Source organism: Anolis sagrei, chromosome 3, assembly GCF_037176765.1.
Source record: "Anolis sagrei isolate rAnoSag1 chromosome 3, rAnoSag1.mat, whole genome shotgun sequence".
NCBI classification, from domain to species: domain Eukaryota; kingdom Metazoa; phylum Chordata; class Lepidosauria; order Squamata; family Dactyloidae; genus Anolis; species Anolis sagrei.
Window position 1 is genome coordinate 127484347 of NC_090023.1, and position 22002 is coordinate 127506348.

Here is a 22002-nt window from a genome sequence, read left to right on the forward strand (position 1 = left end):
CAGTAACTACAACTCCCAAATGTCAATGGCTATTTTCCCCATACTCATGTGTCCATATTTTGGCATATGGAATATTCGTGCCAAGTTTGATCCAGATCCATCATTGTTTGAGTCCACAGTGCTTTCCGAATATAGGTGAACTGCAACTCCCAAACTCAAGGTCAATGCCCACCAAACCCTTCTAGTGTTTTCTGTTGGTCATGGCAGTCCTGTGTGCCATGTTTAGTTCAATTTCATCATTGGTGGAGTTCAGAATGCTCTTTGATTGTAGGTTAACTATAAATCTCAGCAACTACAACTCCTAAATGACAAAATAATTTTTTGAGTAATGGCCACTCCTTGGGTCAGTAGGTGTCTTGTGGCCAAATTTGGCAGCAATTTGTCCTGTGTTTTTTGAGTTATGTTAATCCCACAAACTAACATTTTCGCCTAGGTCGTGTGACTTAGACATGTCGCCCATGTGATTAAGAATTGGGTGACCAGGGCACCTGAAGTCATGTTTCTCTCTGGTATTTGAGGTAAATAGCGGCGCCCTGACTATTCACTCCGCGTGCCATGAATCCCGCTATACTGAACGCCAGGCCTCTTTCAGGAGAGGGTCGCCTCAGGCCGCAGCAGAGTGACAACCTTGACCGGCCTATCCTCGAGGCGGGCGACCCTCTTTTCCCGCCTCTTAAGAGCTGAGCACTTCCTTCGGCCACGCCCCTTGCCTCGCGCCCCTCACGGCCGCGGGTGGGGTGGGGGGAGCGAGGCGTGAGTCGACGGGGAGCTTCTCCTTCCCTCTTTCTTTCCCACGGCAGCAACAGGGCCCTGGCAGCTTACTGGGCCGCTGGAGAGGGGCGCGTGGGCGCAACGCGGCCTCCCATTGGTCTGCCTGGCCAGGCAGGGGTGCGCGCGGCAGAACAAGCGAAGGCTGTCACGTGGTGCAGGGCGGAGGAGTTGAGGAGGAGAGGAAGAAGAAGGGGAGGGAGGAGGAGAGGGGTGAAGAAAGGAAGGAAGGGGAAGAGCGTGTCACTCACTTCCTGCGGCGAAGCCGATTGGCGGAGCCGTGCTCGTTCGAACCACGTGACGGGGCGCCGAGGCGCTTCCCGGTTGGTGGTTCCCGTGGTTACGAGGAAGAAGGGGGCGGGGCGTTGGCATCCGCCGCCGCCGCTGAGGTAGGAGTCGCGCGGCCGCCGCATTAGCAGCGGCCCGTGAAGGCGGCCTCGCTCTTCGACTTCCCTCGGCCAGCCATGGAGGACGCCGGGGGGTGAGCGCGCCTTGGCGGAGGCGCGCAGAGCAGGAAGGGAAAGGAAGGGAAAGGGAAAGGGAAAGGGAAGGGAGGGCGGCCTGGGCAGGAGGATGCGCGAGTACAAGGTGGTGGTGCTGGGCTCGGGCGGGGTGGGCAAGTCCGCGCTCACCGTCCAGTTCGTGACCGGCACCTTCATCGAGAAGTACGACCCCACCATCGAGGACTTCTACCGCAAGGAGATCGAGGTGGACGCCTCGCCCTCGGTGCTGGAGATCCTGGACACGGCCGGCACCGAGCAGTTCGCCTCCATGCGGGACCTCTACATCAAGAACGGGCAGGGCTTCATCCTCGTCTACAGCCTCGTCAACCAGCAGAGCTTCCAGGACATCCGCCCCATGCGCGACCAGATCATCCGCGTCAAGAGGTGAGCGAGCGAGGGAGGGAGGAGCCCCGCCCAAGACCCCGCTTCCGGCCCCCTGCCCTCCCCCTCCCTCCCTCCCTTCCCCCTCCTTCCTTCCGAGGGGGCATCCACACTGCGGAAGGAATGCAGCTGGGCACCGCTCAAACTGCCCTGGAGTGTGGCAAGGCCAGCACCCCCTCCCATCGCCCCAAGGCAACTGCATTCCTTGTACAGTAGTGTCAGAGCGCCCCTTGCTCATGGGTTTTTACCCAGTGCCCTTTCCTCCAGGCTCTATTTTTCCTCTGCCCAGCCCTCCTTCTGCCGGCATAGATGCCCAGCCTGGGCGGCCCTCTGACTCATGCTCCCTGCCCTCCACTCCCTGCCTATGAGTAGCCCTCTAAGGGCCCTGCCACACAGCCATATAACCCAGAATATCATGGCATATTATCCACCATATTTGTTTTGAACTGGGTTATATGGCAGTGTGGACTCAGGGCCTTTGCACACAGCCATATAACCCAGAATATCAAGGCAAATCATCCACAATATCTGCCTTGAACTGGGTTATATAGCAGTGTGGACTCAGGGCTCCTCCACACAGCCATATAACCCAGAATATCAAGGCATATCATCCACAATATCCACTTTGAACTGAGTTATATGCCAGTGTGGACTCAGGGCCTTTCCACACAGCCATTTAACCCAGAATATCAAGGCAGATCATCCACAATATCTGCTTTGAACTGAGTTATATAGCAGTATGGACTCAGAGCCCTTCCACACAGCCATAAAACCCAGAATATCAAGGCATATTATCCACAATATCTGCTTTGAACTGGGTTATATGGCAGTGTGGACTCAGGGCTTTTCCACACAGCCATAAAACCCAGAATATCAGACAGATCATCCACAATACCTGCTTTGAACTGAGTTATATAGCATTGTGGTCTCAGGGCCCTTCAACACAGCCATATAACCAGAATATCAAGGCAGATCATCCACAATATCTGTTTAGAACTGGAATATTAAAAGCCCCCAGTGGCGCAGTGGGTTAAACCTTTTTGCCGGCAGGACTGGTCGACTGACAGGTTGGCGGTTTGAATCCAGGGAACAGGGTAAGCTCCGGACTGTCAAGCTCCAGCTCCCCATGCTAGGACATGAGGGAAGCCTCACATAGGATGGTAAAACATTAATCATATGGGCGTCCCCTGGGCAACGTCGTTCCAGACATCCAATTCTTTCACACCAAAAGTGACTTGCGGTTTTTCAAGTTGCTTCTGACACAAAAAAACTGGATTTTTGGAGTCCCCACAGCCATGTATCACAGCTTAATGTGGATTTTATGCAGCTGTGTGGAAGAGGCCTTAATGCTCCACAGCAGCTCCTTCTCACTCTCACTTACCCTATTCCTGTGCCTCCAGAGTGCATTCCTGCTTGATGTCCTGAGCAGGGGCCTTGGATGTGGGAGTTACTCCTGTGCATCCCCCCTCCCCCAGTCTTTGCATCCAATTCTCTCTGTCCTAGGTGCCCTTCTCTATCTCTTACTCTGTTTCCCACGAGCTTTCAATTCCTCATTCTGTTGTTGACTCCTCTGTGTTGCATCACTGGCAGCTTCCACAACTTCTGTAACTCTTAACATCCATAGGGCCCGTAGTCACCAGCCATTTGCTGCATACCATATTTATAATCTGAATTTCTCATAATGTTTTGAGTGCAGTGTGTGCCTTCCGTGCCCTGTTCCTGTCATGGAGCTTTCTACTTCGGTAGAGATTCTGTGTGCCTGTGTTGCCGCCTACTTGCACCATGATCTGCATGAACCAATGCCTTGCCTACACATTCCAAGTATGCCTTGGATGTGTGGCTTTGGATTTTTTCTTTTCTGCCTCCAAGAGCAGTCTAATGCTGTGTGAAAGTGTTAGAACTAATTGCACCCAATGGTAAACACTGTCTTCATGTTTTTCTTAAAGTATGATGGTAAGAGGTGTTCAATAGTATAACATGCTGCCTCAGAGTATGGCGGACTTTCTCTATCTGGAGGTTTTTGAGCTAGGCTGGATGCCATATGTCAGGAGTACTTTGATTGTACTTTTCCTGTATGGCAGGAGGTTGGACTGGATGGCCTTTGGGGTCTCCTCCAGCTCTATGATTCTGTTATTGTAAGTTACTTGATAGGGTTTAGTTATTTCTAGCTGACTAGGGTTTGGGGGATTTCCTCTTCTCCGTGGGATTATTTGTTGTGCCTGGTAGTGCAGCGGGTTAAACCACTGAGCTGCTGAACTTGCTGACAGAAAGGTTGGCGGTTTGAATCCAGGGAGTGGGGTAAGCTCCCGCTGTTAGCCCCAGCTTCTGCCAACCTAGCAGTTCGAAAACATGCAAATGTTAGTAGATCAATAGGTACCGCTTTGGCGGGAAGGTAACTGCACTCCATGCAGTCATGCCAGCCACATGACCTTGGAGGTGTCTACGGACAACACTGGCTCTTCGGCTTAGAAATGGAGATAAGCACACACATACCCCTCCCCGGAGTCAGATACGACAACTTAATTTCAGAGGAAACCTTTGCCTTTTAAGGTTTATCAAAAGGGATCACATCATTTGTTTTCTTCTGAATTGTTGGCATGTGGTTTGGATGGAAGGAGGAATGTCTGGCAGATATACAGTTTTTCCCCATTTCTGCACTGGGGGAAGATTTGTCTCTTTCCTCCATCAGATTAAAGTTATTGAGGCTAAATAACGCCAAAGAAGGTAATTCAATAAAATGCATCTTTTCAAGAATTGTGTTAGGGTCTTCCTAAAAAGGATAAAATTGTGTTTATCAGTGACCATTTATCTCCACACCCATCTGTAGAAGAATGAAGACTTTAAAATCACCCTGCCCCAACATTTTCCTCCTCTTTAATTTTTTGTCTTAAAAATCTGAATATATCCTGCTTCATGAGCTTTGGTATCAGTCATATGTAAAACTGCCCGGAGAAGGTTACAATGAACTCAGAAAAAGAAGCTTAAATATACTGGCAAAAACACTGTAGTGCATAAACATCAATAACCAATGGGGACAAGAGACTAGGAAAATCTGCCTTTAAAAGAAAAGGTCTAACTCCACTTTGGGAATTTGGGGTGATGTTGAACTGTATGTCTTAGCAACCTTATTTACTTACTTACTTACTTACAGTGCTTATATCCTGCCCTTCTCACCCCGAAGGGGACTCAGAGCGGCCTTACAACAAATATAAAATAAACATATACATTAAAAAATAATTTTAAGAGCCATGTAAAAATAAGGCATTATTAAAATCACACAATCCAAAATCATGGTCAAAAAGCTGTTCCAGTTATTATTGCACATTTTCATCTTCACAGCACTATTGACCAAAGGCTTGGCCCCAGAGCAATGTTTTTACTTGCTTTCTGAAGGTCAGGAGGGAGGCAGCTGACCTGATTTCGCTGGGAAGTTCCATAGCCGAGGGGCCACCACTGAGAAGGCCCCTAGCTAGGAATACTGAGGAATGCAGGAAGTTACAGGCCACCAAACTGTGGAAAGCTGCATAATTTCCAACCCTGGTCTAAACACAAATTTTAGTCCCAATTAGAGAAGACCTAAAAGACCTGAATGCCCCAAGTACATGAGATTTTCATAAGTAGACAGGTGACTTGAACACGCAAACACACAGAATAGACTCATTGAATCCACTTATGTGTAGTCTGTAGATTCACTGGATTTTCTAAAATATAGGACTAACTTTCAAGAAATATTTTGATGCCATGTGTTGCATATCAGGGCATCCTTCTGCGGTTCAGGGGTGCCACCCTGCATAAATTAGTGTTTGTAAGCTGGTGGATGGTGCCTGGTGGGCCTGCTTTCATAGTCCAACCACAGGGAAGTTTCTCTTTTGTGCAGTTTCAATTTTAATCTTGCACTGAACTCAAGAAGGCCTCCTGAGAATTGCATACTAGGGAGGTTGATGAATAATAATAGTAGAGGCAATTAAGGATCAGGGAAAGTGCCTGTAGGTTCTAGAACAAGGAATAAATTGAATCGACTCAGCTAATTCAAATTAAAAGAGTTACACCTAGTCACCATTGCATTGGTTTCAATGGAATGTTGTAGTTATCATCAAACCTGATGCTGAATTAGGGTTGGAATTTGCCCATCCTTCAGGCCTCAATACAATAATTATTTTGCTTTTAGTGCAGCATAAGTTTGACAGGTGCAATGTATTGCAAAACTGCAATCCTCTCATTAGAACCACAGTAGTCATCTTGTTAGCCAAAATTTGGCCTGTTCTAAAAAAGGAATTAATTAATTGTAACCAATGATATTTGCAAGTATAGGCAGCTTGTCTTAAGATTTTATCTCTCTTTGGTTATGGATATAGTAGGACACAGGCCAACCATCGCAATGCAGAAGTCCTTTCTAACCTCAATAACTCCTGTGTTTTCCCCCCACTGTTCTTGAAATCCAGTTGGTGGCAATATTGATAAGCATACAAGTGATTTTTTTAAGAAACTCCTGATCAGAATACTTTAAGCATTTTTTTGTTCTGTAAAGATGCTGCTACAATATTTCTCAATATTTTGCTAATGTGACCAGTTGGTGGTATTTTGTTTATGAATCTTCTGTCAAAGGCATAGAAATGAAATGTTCCTCTCCCTAAGGTTTTGTCTTTAGTGTTTGTTATTAGAACACACATCAAGACCATCTTATTAAGTAACCATTTCTCTTTCTCCTAATTTTATTAATGTTACAAGGCTTCTATTATAAATCTAATGTTTTAAATTGTAAATATTACAGTAGTACTCCTGCACTTCTACCTAAAAACAAATCTTACTATTAATTTTGGTTTTTTTTCTATATGTGTTTTAATGATTCTATTTTCTAGAAGATGATTCTGGCTGTGGAGTGATCAGTAGTCACAAAATGTGAGAAATGTCTATCTGTGATAAATGTTCCTTCCCCCCCCCCCCCCGTACTGTGTATACATGTGTATAACTCAAAAGGTATTGACAAAAAAATAACCCCAAAAACTTGGCTTGATGTATCCATGGATCAATACCCGAAATGAATCGCAATGATGCTGGCTTGATGAGGTCTGTGCGCCCCACCATTTTGGACACTTGAGGTGGAGGTGAGCAAGAGTAGCCATTTCTAATAAAGGTTTCCTATATATGCTCCTCCACATCGCTACTGAACACAGCTTGGGTGGAAAAGGTTAGGGAGGGCTGCGTTTCTTTGCATTTCTTTCTCACAAGCACCATTTACTATTGATGGCCATGGGCATTTAAACAGCAATGTCAGCCATGATTCCCATAATGATACCCATATTCCTCATATACAAACTCCTTGTGTGTCTCTAAATGTCAAATAAAAATAATAAAAAAAAACTTTATTTCTAGACCACCTTCTCTCCCCTAAGGGACTCAGTGCGGTTTACAGACACAAAACAAAAGGCAAACATTCAATTCCTCAAATGAATATAAATATATGAAATGCACAGAACCAACAGTAAACTTAAAACAAAGAGTTAAGCATCGAGATGAAAATAATAATAAAAAACAACCAAATAAGGCATAGTAAACTAAAACATGAGTAAAACGTTACAATATATACCCTAACAGCAATTATGATACAATTACATTAAAATGGCTTTTAAATGGCTAACACCCGTATGCCCTAGGTTTCACCCTCTCTAAGTGTGCCCTTAGGTTTTACCCTTGACTTTTCAACATAACAAAAAGTGTAGTTTTGACCTCAAAGCCTGCCCTTGATGATGAGGTCTTTCATTTTGTACATTATTGGCAAAACACTCTGAATTCAGATGGCTGCTATACAAATGAAAGAATGCTACTTCAATTTCACCTTACAAAATACAGTATTTATACTAATTTTATGGGGTGAATTACTTTCTTTTTGTTACAGAAAGGGTGTACAAGTTGGTCATAGTGAAGTTGTCTCTTCCTGTGTCATTGGAGAAATCTGTGGAATATGCCATACATCAGGTTCTCAGCAAGATATGTAGCTCCTTTTTAGAAGTTGTCTCAATACAACTAACCTTGTCTGCTACTAATCTTGTAATCTTGAATTACCAACTCCCAACCCCATCCACTAATTTTCAGAGATATGAACACTTAAATTAGATTTATACATAGGTCTGCCAGATTTCATATTTTCTTGTGGAACAATAAAACTGGAGACATATTATGCAGCTGGGCAGATACAGTACCAGAATTCAGCAGAGATGATGTAGAATTACTTTAGCATCTTAAACTGTTGTCTTCGTGGAAATTATACTGCAACCTTTGAGCTAGAGAATGTACTTGGTGCTGTTGGACTATTCCTGTTAGTACTAGTCAGCATACTCATGCGGGGACATGAAAGAAGCCTCCCACAGGATGGTAAAACATCTGGGTGTCCCCCAGGCAATGCCTTTGCAGACGGCCAGTTCCCTCACACCAGAAGCAACTTGCAATTTCTCGAGTCACTCCTACCACAAAAAAGCATAATTAGTAGCAAGAGTTGATAGTAGATGGAGGGCTGCAGATTCTCCATGGTTGTTCTAGGGCAGGCCAGTTCATGTGACCAATAGTGTGTCAAGATATAGTTTGAAGAGTGTTCCTTCTAGGTATATTGGAAAATTGTCACAGCTTACATGCCAAATTATGGCACCTCTATGAATTTAATATGGTTTTTGTGGGCAAGGAATGCTCAGAGGTGGTTTTGTCCTTTTTCTGAAATACACTTATAAGATAGTTATATAACCATATATGTAGAAGAGGAAAAATACTGAAATTTGTAGTGCATGTAGGAACCTGAAGGGTGCTGCTTGTTGCATAATTATGTTTCTTAATCCTTGTCATCTCTGAAGTTTGCAGAAAAATTGTGTCAGTCTTTAAAAAGCTATTTTCTATGCCATTTTTTTTTAGAGAAGCTAAAGATTCTTCTGGACATGGGGTCTTGTTTTACTGAAAAGTTAATCTGAAAATGCTAACTAAGGTACATTGTAGCTATATAGAATATCCTAGATTCCCCATTGATCCAGATACTATTTTGCATGTGAATGTTTATAGGATCACTTCAGAAAATTGCTTGGGTAGAAGTGACAGCTGTATTACCTGAAAAATTAGGACTCAAATAAGTAATTAATAATTTGATTGATAGGCAGAAACAATTATCAGATTTCCTGATAAATATAAAAATTATATTCAATAGTGGGTGTTGAGGATTTTTTTTGTATAGGTCCAAAACATTTTCTTTAAAAAGCAAAAATGAAATGTAAATGTGGCTGGGTTGCCATCTGTCAGAAGTGCTTTAATTGGTTGTTCCTGCATGGCAGGGAGTTGGATTGGATGGCTCTGGTGGTCTCTTCCAACTCTTGGATTCTCTAAAATGTTTTCAATTGTGTGTTGCCTTCTCATTTCTAGAGTGTAAATACATGGATTAAAAAAATCATTGTCAGAGACAATGCACTGTTTAACCCTAAATGGAAACATTAAAATCTAAAAGTATGGTTATGTTTCATTGGAACATAAACACACCCACCTACATGTCTGGAAACAATACTTAATGCAATATAAATGTAGTCATCACTGGTGTGGGAAAAGATAGGTTTTGCAATAGATTCTGAATAACATGTAAAATACAAATTCGTTCCAGCTTGTTCATACAAAGGCCCCTTCCACACAGCTGAATAAAATCCCACATTTTCTGCTTTGAACTGGAATATATGGCAGTGTGGACTCAGATAACCCAGTTCAAAGCAGATATTGTGGAATTTTCTGCCTTGATATTCCCTGTTATATGACTGTGGAAGGACCCTAAGAGAATGAGTTTCATAACACACATAGATACTACCTAGGTAACGTATACCATAGCATTGTAAAAAGAAGGAAGGAACCTAGCTAGAGATGCCTTTAAGACTGTACAATCTGTGGATCCAGTCCACTTCTACAGATACATGGAATAGAGCTGCAGTAGACAGACATATATGCAAACATGAAGAGTGGGAAATTAGTATTAATTGTTACAAAAATGTCAAATAATCAAAGGTTTAGTCAGAGCTAATACTTTCCTAACAATCTATAGATAAACTTGTTTGCCTTACGGTGGAGTATGCATAATTAGTCTTTTCCAAAAGATGTTTCTTTATCGTGACGATATTTGTACTGTTCCTGTACCATCTCCAAGACAGTGAATTCTCTTCCATAAATATATTTACCTACCTCTTTGCTGTTGATATGCAAAACTTTTCATCAACTTTTTTGTGAAACAAAATGTTAACTGTAATATAAAATGTGAGAAATAAAGAACAATATTGATGATGTTGATACAGGCAAACAACTGCATCAGAGTCAATATTCATCCTTGGTGGTCCACACATACATTTTGGTCAACCTAGAAATTACAGCACTTTTTGTTTCTAATGAAAATTGACCAGCATGCAGAAGGACAAATCAATTCAAGCCCCTTTGTATTTGTGACAGTGTGGACATTTTTCAGATGATTCCTACAACAAATGTTTTTATCTGGAAACTATGTTTTGCCTCCTGGATGTGTAAAGTAAGTGTTAGGCCCACATATGCCACTCAGGCTGCACATTTCCTATGCCTCCTACATGTTTTAACAACTCATCATGTCAATTTGTTCCCTCCTTGCTTCTATTTAGATCTGTAATTTTTAACTGTGCTGATAGAGGCTGGTCATATGAAAGAACAAAAATCCTTGTGCCCCCTCTTCTTTGGAGAGACATTTTTAAAATAATGTGTTGCAGCAGTATGCTGTTACTGTATTGGTCAGGTCACAGTTATTTCTAGCTATATTTCTGCTGTATGAGTTTGTTAAAGTGAAAGACTTAAGTTCTGTGTTCAATTAGATGGAGTCATCCTTTGTGCTGGAAATTTTGATAATTCGGAATAACATTGTTGTGGATGCTTTGATTATTAAGCATGACTCCGTATTTATCAGCTTGGTATGGGGAAGGGGTTTGAGTTCATGCATTGACTCTTTTTTTGAGTGTCAAGTTCAGACTGGAATCTCAAGACCTGTATTTAGAGCTTTGCCCATCACACCATTCTACAACTCCTCAAGTGCTGTCAAACATTATTTAGCAAGGCCACTGCCTTTTGTTACATTGCAATAATAGAGGAAGGGGACTATCACAACAGGATAGGCGGCAAAGGTCTGGGATCTGTAGAGAGGCATTTGGTTATCTTCCTGTTGCAACCATGATGGGAAGGCAAGCATACCTGTCTTTCTAGCTATCTAGCAACAAGATAGATACTCAGCGGAGGAGACTAAAGGTCACTCCTACCCAAGCTGAATGATGTTCAAATACACAAGTAGGCATTGTGGGCTGCATGTAGCCTCCTCCTCACTATTTATGTGGTCTCCAAACATCCCTCCTAATCATCTAGACGAAACAAGGTGATTGCCTCAGTTGGAAGCCCCCGGAGATAGTTGTTCCACTTTCAAATATACCCCAGCACCCCTCCACAGTTTTTAACTTATATAATAAATAATAATAATAAAACTTTATTTCTATCCCGACCACTCTCCCCATGAAAGATTCAAACATTCAGTGCCTTAAAGTGCAATCAAAAACCAAAATAACCAAAGCAACCATAGATCAATAAACATATTATCATCCACATCAAGTAATAACTTCTTAAAGACCTGCCCCCCCCCCCCCGCCCCAAATAAGAAAGGGACTTGGTTTTTGTTTTGTTTTTAACTTGGAATGGCTTGTGGGTACCAGAGGCAGAGAATTGGGACCCAGAACTTGTGCTACCTGAGGCAGTCTCTCTCCATTGTCTGAGAAGCAAACTTGAAAGGCTCCAAAGGAAGATTTAATGACTGGCCAATCTTTTAAAAGCATGGGATAAAAAGTAGTCCCTCTGTTTTGTTTTGTTTAAAAATTAGGTTTCCAGAACAACAAGCAGAGGTCAGACCCAAGACCCAACTGGCTTTTGGGTTACCAGCCAAAAGTCCCTTCTTCCATCATGAATTCATGGAAGAAGGGACCACTCATCAGGTCCCTTCTTCCATGAGTTCATGATATCATTCCCTTTGCTTGAGCTATTTTCTTCTGAACTCCTTCCCCCCATGCCTGCCATGCAGGTTAGTGGCCTAAATACTCTAAAGGTATCAGGTATTGGAAGCTAAGCAGGGTCGGCTTAGTACAGTGGTTCTCAGCCTGTGGGTCCCCAGGTGTTTTGGCCTACAACTCCCAGAAATCCCAGCCAGTTTACCAGATGTTAGGATTTCTGGGAGTTGAAGGCCAAAACATCTGGGGACACCCAGGTTGAGAACCACTGGCTTAGTACTTAGATGGGAGACGGTCAATAGGCACCATTGTAGACTATATTTCAAAGGAGGGAACTGACAAAACTACTGGTTATTCCTTGCACTGTAAAATTCATTGGGTCAACATAAGTTGATAGGCACGTGAAAAGGACATGCACACATATCCAGCTTGTGGTGTAGATGACGCACAGGTGCTTTCAGATGTAACTTTGCTGTGCAGTAGCAGTGCCTCTTGATGGAAATGCGGCATATCCAAGGCCCAAGCTACAGTGTCTTCACTTGGAATCCTCCTGTGTTTTTTCTACCATTTTTTTTCTTAAGTCAGAAAAGTTATGAAAGAAAAGATGGAACACATAATAGATGGGCTCAAATGTTCAAGGAAGTAGTCGAGCAGTATATCTTTAAATTCGTAAAGGAAATGATTTCATCCTTTCTCTGAGAGGCCCTTTAACAGAGGGGTTAATAGCAGATAATATATGAAAGTGGTTTGTTTGTTTTGAGAAGCCCATCAGTCAACATTTCTTCCGCTATCAGAATGTTAAGTTTAGTACTTGTGAAAAGGAAGGTGACTTATGCCTTCAGCTTTTGTATACTTGAGCAGCATTTTTACATGTTCTCACTTAACTGAAGATTAACTGTCATTCACAAGTAGATTTGACCTGTATAGGCAATGGTTGATGTGGTTTAAACATGATCATTTCAGTTCTTTTACACAGCACATGGCTTAAGCATCTAAAATATAGAGGGAAATAAATAAATGAAAATGAGGAAAAATGAGACACTGTTGGAAATTAGAAGGCACATATGACCTGGACAACCATTCACAGAGATCCCCCCCCAAACTCCTCTCACATTGACTTACCATATTGTTCAGACTGACAGAATACACTGAACCAGTGGTTAGAATGTAGGATTGAGACTTGGGAGGTCCATGTTTAAATCCACATTGACATTTCCTGGGTTCTGCCTCAGCTTGATTGTTGTTAGGATAAAGTACAGTGGAAGAAATTTGTGTGTGTCACCATGAGAACGTTGGTAGAATAAATAAACATAATATGTTTTCTTAAGCCAACCTTCAAGTAATGAATAATGAAACTGGTTTGTTTAAAACAGAGGTAGGCAACTGTGGCAGGTCTAGGGACCCAGTTTTTACCTGGGATTCTCTGGAGACTTCGTGGACTTGTAGAAAGTTCCATAATATTGCAAATGGCCAGACAGGTATTTCTGATTTGAGAAAAAGTTTTCTAAAGGTGCAGATATTGTACAGTGGAAGGTCTCTGTAATCTATTTGAAAGATGTATTGCCATTCATGTAGCTTCCCAGAAGCCAATTCAGCCTCTTTTTGGTCATAAGAAGGGCCGTTCAAGGTGACTGGAGTGGCCAGGTGCCACAAAAACAGTCTCGGGGGCTGCATGTTCTCCTGAGGCTGCACTTTCCCCATTCCAGTTTAAGCAAAGCTTTTGGATGAAAGTGTGAGCCCACAGTTCATTGTGGCATATACAAGTAGTGCTATGCTATATAAAGATTTCTGCTCTTTAAAATATGTTTTCAGCAAAGTGTTGTTCCATGTATTGAAGAAATTGGTATCATAATGGGGACTTTTTTTGTACGATAGTCATAATTTCCAGTTAAGTCAGTTTTTGGATGCCTCTATTGTGAAATAAAGGAAGGGATTATGTCCCAAAGCAGTTTGATTGCTAGCTGTGAAAAAGGAATAAGTACTTTAAGTTGGAGTGTAATGTGTAAATGAAGCTAAAACCTATGCAGCTGCACTTCAAGATTAGCAGACCTCTTTAAAAAGAGACAATCCCCCCCCCCCCACTGTAGATCCCTAGCGAGTGTCAGCATGCAAAGCTTAGATACTGATCATGAGGCTTATCTGGTTTTATTAGTTTCAGAAATTACACTCTTCTTGTGTATACCAACATTTGTAGTATAAATATATAACCATAGCATAACATTGCTTTCCTAGAAGAACATGCCAGGGCATCTCTTTGTCCTAGTGCTGTTAACTTCTGCATTGCAGCATTGAATAAAAATATTTAGTCAAGCATGAATCATGAATTGACTGCAGATGTAAAATCTCTCCAAAGTGTGTGCTTTTAAAAATGTTTCAGGAACACCATGCACTTGGTACATTTCTGCGCAACATGTCTTGATTTGGGAACCCAGGGGAGGAAGGGATGCATGACATGCAGAGACCAGTGATGTTCAATCAACTTGTGGGGTTTGCTGTAGCATGTGAGCTAGTGATGGCCTCTCTTCCTGGAAGCCATACTTTTCTGGCAGATTGACTGCCACAGCCTTCCTTTTTGGAGGTTTTCCAGCAGAATCAAAGGCCTTGAAACATATACTTATCATCAATCCTGTTTGCCGCCTCCCTTCCTAGTTTCTAGATGGAGATTTGTCGAAGATGGTTTAGCAAGAATACAAATTGCTAATAAACATAAAATAACTCTTAAACACAGATACAGCATGTTGACTTGGGTTCTTACCCTAAAGCTCTATGCAGATAATTTAGTTTTGCTTTTTTTTGTATTGCTAAATATAATTGATATTTTATTGAACTGTCCAGCTATCTGCCCTGTGAAAAAGTACAGGGTGAGGCAGCATAACTTCCTTTTTTCAAAACTTAATAAAACCCATTATATGAATCAGAATTTTTTAATTTTTTTTAATGTAGGCGCATACTTAAAGTTTTGTTTTATGTAGTTTTGAAGATCAAATTAGGTAGGTGGTGTCCCCCATTCTCCATTCCCCATACACTGGCCGTTCGTCATGACTCTGGCCAGCATAGCAGGCGTTACGTTGACAATTTCTTTCTGGATGTTAGTCTTCAAATCTTGTAGGGTCCTTGGACGGTTCACATAAACACGGGATTTAAAAAAAACCCATAGAAAAAAATCACAAGGGGCCAAATCTGGAGAGCGGGCCGGCCACTCCAAATCCGCTCAAAAAGTAGGCCTCAGTGGCAAAAGCACACTCCTCACTGTTCCAACGCATGATGGCGATTGAACTGTGTCAGGACAAAAGTTTATACTCCCGCCTCTCGAACGAGACCACTAGCGCTCCGCTACGTCTTCAACCCACTGAATGGCACGCATTTTAAAAAAGGAAGTTATGCTGCCTCACCCTGTACAATGCTTACTTATTCAAAGGAATTATCCCTTTGCATCCTAGCATGGCTGAACTTGTAATTTTTCAGTGTCGGACTGGTTGCAAGAAACATAATGTTTTATAAATGTCTCCTGTTTAATAGTGCTTTTTTCCTAAAAGAAGTGATTACTTAGCTGGTCTCTGCAAGACTGAAATGTAATAAAAGGTCAATGTTGCCCGAGACACTGTTACAAAAAATAATTACCACATTTTACTGCATAGTAGTCAAGCACCCCGTTTTGGAAGAGGTGTGTGTCTGACTTAAGTTTTGAAGAAATCCCCCTTTGAGGTGCTTCTGTGGCTCGGAATGGAGAGGCCAGTTAGTGGGTGAACTCACCCACCTCCCTATCCCCTCCGATCTATGGAATCTTGCCCTGGCCAAGGCAAGCCTCTGTAGCTCAGGGAGAGGAGACAATTGGGTGGGTGAAATTGCCCGCCCATCCACCTTTCCCTTACGAGCTGTGCTTGTCTCATCATAGCTTTGAAGGAGAGAAGTGGACAGGCAAGTGAGCTCACTCACCCGATCATCTCTCCACCCTAAGCCTCCATAGCGCACAGGGGAAAGGAGATTGGACAGATGAACTTGCCTACACACCTAATTGCCTCTCCCCTCCAAGCTACACCTGTCTTCTCAGAATTCTGAGGATTGCCTTAACTGGCAACCAAGGAAAGCCCTGTAACTCCGAGGAGACAGGTACACGGGCTAGTGAAGCCTGCTCCCTTTGCATAATAGTCACACTCATGAACTACAGATGCGGCTATTATGTGAGAATTCCTAAAAAAACCCAGGACTCCCAAAAAGGGAGGTGCGACTATTATGCGGTGGCGACTATTTTGTGATGAAATAAGATAACTTCAGGGCATAACTAGTCTAAGTTATCACGGGCTCATTTATAAGAGAAAGACCCCAAAATTGAATGAATAAGTCTACATGCCATAACCATGTAAACAAAAAATATCTTAGCTGCAGATGTTCCTTATTCCACCTCCAGGTGTCTAGTTTTTGGGAACAGAGGCTGCAATCAATTTGCACACATCAAATGTCACAATTGTTTGACCTAGCACATTTAAGTGCATCATTATTGTGGAGGTGTTGGCAGCGGTGCTCATACTTAGCTTATTGAAGCTTTTATGATAAGTCTTTGGAATCTTGCAAAAAAGCTGTATTTTTCTGGTGAAACACTGAAGCTGTTCATTGTGGTAGAATTGAATTCTAAAGGGTTTGTAACTAAATTTCCTATCGTTGACCTTCATTGTTCCTTAGACTCATTGGGATGAGTCAGTTTTGTAAGTTGCCTGCTTGTTTGGCATGCCAGTGTCTACCGTATTTAGGCAGAAAGCTGCAAGAAGGACATGCATGCACAGGAGGTTAGCTGACAGATTTGAATGCATACCCTGCTTTTTCAGCAGGACTTAATATGCCTGGACAAGTATTTTGGGTAAGACTTGGTTAAGAGTTCTTGGTTGTAGATCTGTTGTTTTAGATACAGGTTATGACTTGTTGTAATTGAGCCTTTATTGCAAGATTTTTTTTTTACTATTCTGATTTCATTTTAAATGACTGAAGGTGTTTAGAGTGTAAAAACTAATGGTTTGAGTTTTGCTTGCTGTTTTATTTAATGAAAAGAAAGAGAAAATTCTCAATTTAAAAGTTATCAGTTTCTGTAGAGTCTAGAACTATTTCATGTTGTTTCAAAATGTTTGTTTTTTTTTTTGCATTAACCCCCAAGAAATCATAATCCTATTGGGGGGGGGGGGGGAGCATTAAAGGACAATGTGTGCTGTTCCACCTGTGCTTTGGGGAAATTTTATGAAAGTGGAGGCAATGTTTATGTGCTCATTTTCCAAATTTCCAACACATCCAAAGAATGTGGATATGTGTGTTAAATGGGACTTTACAGTCTACTGGCTAGCCCTATTCCCCATCACAATTTTACATTCCCATGTTGTGGAGAGGAACTCAGAACATATATTGCCTTTTCTCGTGTGCTCTAAAAGTTGTGGCTGCTAGTATGCAGTCAGGTAGGGGGAGGGGAGCTTTTTCATTTAAATGGGTGTATATAGCGGAATGGATGTTAAATTAATTTTAGGGTAATGGTAGTTTTATTTCCAGTGAGAAGGAACAAGCAGAACTGACTATACTTTCTTCAGCCCAACCTTGGTCGATTCAGAATAAGATGAGGACGGAGCTCTCTGAGTAAACAGTTGCACACATATGATTGGGAAGGCAGATTGCCTTCATTTCCCAATGATAGCCACAAAGTCCATTTGTGTATATTTTATAAGCACACAGAGTTCCATTTTAACATCAAGATACAATATTTTTGTATGTGTATGGTCTGGTATGTTTCGGCATTGAATGTTTGCCATTTATATGTTGTGCTCCGCCCTAAGTCCCCTTCGGGGTGAGAAGGGCGGAATATAAATGCTTTAAATAAATAAAAAAATCTACTTTTCACTAAATTTGTAGAAATATGGGATAGGCCTGTTTCCTGTTGATGTAGTCTTTTGAGAGCTTTGGCATTATTAAATATATAAGAATAATGTTTTCCCATTTTGGTATGTAGTTATTTCAGGCTTTATCTTGCTTTTCTAGGGTTTATTTTTCCCCAAAAGCTTGCAAAGGATTTCAACTTTGTGTTATGCATCTTATTGCAGGTATGAAAAGGTGCCTGTAATCTTGGTTGGAAATAAAGTGGACCTGGAAAGCGAGAGAGAAGTTTCATCGAGTGAAGGAAGAGCCCTGGCTGAAGAATGGGGTTGTCCTTTTATGGAGACTTCTGCTAAAAGTAAAACAATGGTGGATGAGCTCTTTGCAGAGATTGTCAGACAGATGAACTATGCCTCTCAGCCAGATAAAGATGACCCATGCTGTTCTGCATGTAATATACAATAGCATTCCAAATGATGGAATTGGACCCATTTCGCTGTGTTTTTGGTAAGGTTATACAACTGGCTACTTCACTTCGTGACTTAAAGTTGGGTCTTGTGGGATAAGTCCAGAGTGGAGTTTCAGCATTAACTCTAAATGGGACGTTGAAGTTGATCAGTGTAGCAGAAAAAATGGGAATAAGCTTCTAAAGTTCACTTACCTGCAGCATATCTCCTACGCCTGCAACTCTGTGGTACAGCCAACAGTTTTACAGGGTGAGCACAAACAATGTGTGTTGGCTTTGTCAGACAACCGCTACAGCTCTAAGCTAAGAGTTGGTGATGGTGGAAAGGAGAGCACCAGCAAAGACCCTTTGCACTCTGTGTATTCTTTACTGATAAGTAAAGGTTAACAAAATGTGTGAGTATGCATTTGGATTTTCAGGACTTGTCGCTTGTGGCCAAGTTCGCTCAGTCAAATATTCCCATCTTCAACACAAATGTTAGCAGGATTATTGGCCAAGTGATGTGATTCTGTTTCCCCCTTATCCCAATTTTTTTTTTCTATGATCCAATCATGCGCAAAGGAAAATATTCTATCATTACTTGAAAGTAAAGCGAGGAGCTCTGAAAAGAACCAACGGTTTGTGAAGTGAACAGGAGGACATTGGAATGTGTTAAAATATTCTGCTTTGCTGCTCAGAAATAGTGGATTACTTCGGATGCTGTTCAGTCAAGAAAACAAACAAACCCTCTGTTTACATAGCAGGCAATGTGTTCATCTCTTTACTGAACCAGGAAGAAGTGACTGTAATGAGGGTAAAAATGCTTAGCCTTACTAACAAGGAAAGTTTTAGCACATTAACAAGTACCACCTTGTAAGGAAAATGAAGCCATGTTGTATCCAGATGTTCCTTCTTGCAGAAACCTCGTGGGGACTGTGAGCATCCAGCATTCTTCAGTTTAAGGATACCAGTTTCTTTCTTGCCTTTAAGGGCTATGTCTTTGATGTGATATTCCCAACTAACCTATGGAATTCAGATTTGCCATTTTATAGCTTTAATGTTGGCAATTTCGTTAATTGAAATAACTGTGTGAAGTTACTTTGGCTCAGAAGTTAAATACACAATATTGTAATTCTGTATGTGAGCAAGAAAGGAGTTCTTGTCTTCAGTTGCCTAATTTGCTAGTCAGGTGCTGCCGCCATACAGTGATCCTGTTGCCCTGGTTATTGCTGTGACACGTAGTGAGTGAAAACATTGTTTTGAAATGGTGCTCAGCCTCTGATCTTAATTTTCATAGCAGTGAAATACATTATACTTTGCATGACTTAACAGCACCTCCTTTATCTATTCTGATGTCTTACAATCAGGAAGTTTCCAATCAGAATGTCTAAGGTTGAAATGCTGGAGTGATCATGTTGAGCTGGACTTTAATTGTGGATTAAATTTGGCCTTTTAAATGCAATATCATCACTGAGCCTGTGGTCCAAATGCCACCCCACCATTTGGTTTCTCAGTCTTGTGAAGTAGCTGTGTAGTCTGTTGTGTAGATGACTGGAGATGAGTGTATGTGTCTTGCGTGTTTGTGTGTGCGTGTGTGTATGTGTTGGTGGGTGGGTGTGGAACTTTTTACAAATGCTGTAATGAACTTGAGTTCTGAGATGTTTGCCTCTATCAGCAGAAAAACAACCTGCAATCTAAAGTGTGACTGAAGAAACTGAATTCAAAAACATGTGACAACACTTTGCCACTTTATTTCTTACACTGCAGAGTACTTGTCATTTAGTTTACTTTCTAGTGATTTAATAATAATTATGGATGATCATAGGCCACTATTGCCTTAGTCCTTGCATGATTTCTTTTCATAATCAAGAAAGCAGAGAGTGTAATGCTTAAACATGAGGTCCTGCTCTAGAAATGCAACTCTTCCTCAAGCAGCTTGCACAGTCTTGAAAGTTGTGGCATCTTTCGTACATCTCATATTAAGAACTTGCATGTGTTTGGGAATGGGGAAACTATCATCAGTTCACATTCCCTGAAATATCTGAGGAATGTTATACAGCTGTTAATTTGTCTGTTGAGAAAATAATCAGCTTTACCGCTCAAGTAAGAATGAAATAGAACCTTAATTTTGATTGCATATTTTACCAATTTGATGAGTTTTCTGTTTTGCATGTCAGATTGTTAATGTAGTCATGATAGTGACATGAGTAAAATGAATGACAGGCACACATGGGAGTTCTGGTAAAAATGGGCATTATTTTCATATAGAAGTTCTCACATAACATGGTGGTTTCAGAGTACTCCCACAATAACACTTTATTGCTGTTTTAGAGACGAAGCATTGTGTGTTCTCAAAAAAAAAGGGTAACCATTGTATTTTCAGGAGCCAGGTTGTGTGCTTCTTGGATCCTGCTTACATGGCTATAGTGGGACACTTAGGAATATATTTAATTGAAATATTTTTAATCAGCAGGAGGGGTATTAAAGGCTATAGATAATCACATTTACATGAGTGCTTTTCCTCATGTTATGTGTTCAGGCCAGTGGAGTAAATCACCAATAAAACGGGTGTCTACTGTCACCAGTCGTCTAGTGCCAATCCAAGCAGTGCCAGCGCTTTATCAATTCCTCCTTCTTTTCTTGTGGTGCTGATTGGCCTCTTGCCCTTCGAACCATTGATCTGGCACATCTGTCTTTTTATATTATTTCTCATTGGTTGACACAGATTTAAAGAAACCAGGCACCACGGTGGTCAGCCTTTTCGTCCCCAACTGAGCCACTTGACAGCCCTGGTTGGATGCCACTGGATGTATGGCACTTTTCAGATATAAACCCTGTGATAGTCCATCAAAATGCCATTGCAACATTCCTCCATTTATAGATATCACAGTGTGGCACATTGGAAAATCTTGGAAGTTGCTTGTCAAGGATGACTGCTTATTTTTGTATCTTGATCAGATTCCAGTGATAATCCATTCTTTTGGGTGTAACATGCCTTAAAATATTATCATTTGATCCAAAGACCCACTGTTCTTTAGCTATACTTGTAGAGCTTTGTATTTTTATGCCGCTGGCATGTTTAGTTGATACTGTTATAGAAAGGTACAACTTCTTTTAAAAATAGGTTTTCCCGCTTTGAAAATTAGATCAAACCAGCATCTGTTCCAAAAGTTGTTAAAAGATAAGCTTCTCTCCACTCTTCCCACCCAGTCCACAGCTTTCAACTTATTGATTACAGCTTTTGAGGACTTTCTTGGGTTTGCCCTGGTAGGACCAACATTTCCACTTTAATTCCACTTCTGTTCTAAAGTAGCATTAGTTTCTGTGGGCAAACTTACCAGTATTTATTTTTCAACATGACACATGCTGCCTAAAGATGTTGTCCATTTAGGGTGAGGGGATTAATGGTTTTTCACCAGTCTGCAGCTGAATCACTGATTGGACTGTAATTGCAAAACTCCGTGACAAAGAAAAATTGACAACTGCAGGGATTTAAAGGTGCATGATTCCTCTGTCAGTTCTTGATCAGGGTTTCAAGAAGGGATTGCAGTGTGTTTTTGGAAACTAGGTGAAATAATTGATGGTTTGGGATTTCCTAGAGTGGAATAAAGATATCTAACGGTTGATGATTGAGCTCTGTTACAACTGATAGCTGGGGAAATGGAGTACGTTTTATAAGGTGTCAGTTGTTTCAATCAAGAGGTTTCAAAAGTCAAATTGTACATAGAGAACTCAATGCAAACTCAGCAGTTGTATTTGGAGTTAAATTATTTTAACAAATAAATTTATTTAATGAAAGCCCTGTTTGGTCTCATTGTGTCATTTGCTTTTCCATTTCTTGTTCAAAGACAAAACAAGGAGCCAGATAGGTGTCTCACTATACTGCTTTATTTATCCGGACTTCAATTAACCTTCAAATGCCAGATGATTTTGGGTGAGCAAAATTTTAAAAAAATTACAGTTTTGGGGTGTGCGTGTGTGGTCAGGATGGCTTTAGTATTCCAAGGCGAATAAAAATATTTGCAATGCATATTGAAAGTGC

General features: G+C 41.4%; 1 protein-coding gene across 1 annotated transcript; it reads left to right on the top strand.

The window, feature by feature from the left end:
* The first annotated feature begins 1118 nt into the window (after nt 1-1118).
* RAP2A (RAP2A, member of RAS oncogene family) lies at nt 1119-21758 on the top strand. The gene is made up of 2 exons (XM_060769468.2): nt 1119-1655; nt 17743-21758. The coding sequence occupies exons 1-2, from the start codon at nt 1342-1344 to the stop codon at nt 17978-17980; spliced, it is 552 nt and encodes a 183-aa protein (XP_060625451.1). The 5' UTR covers nt 1119-1341; the 3' UTR covers nt 17981-21758.
* The last annotated feature ends 244 nt before the right edge of the window (nt 21759-22002 follow it).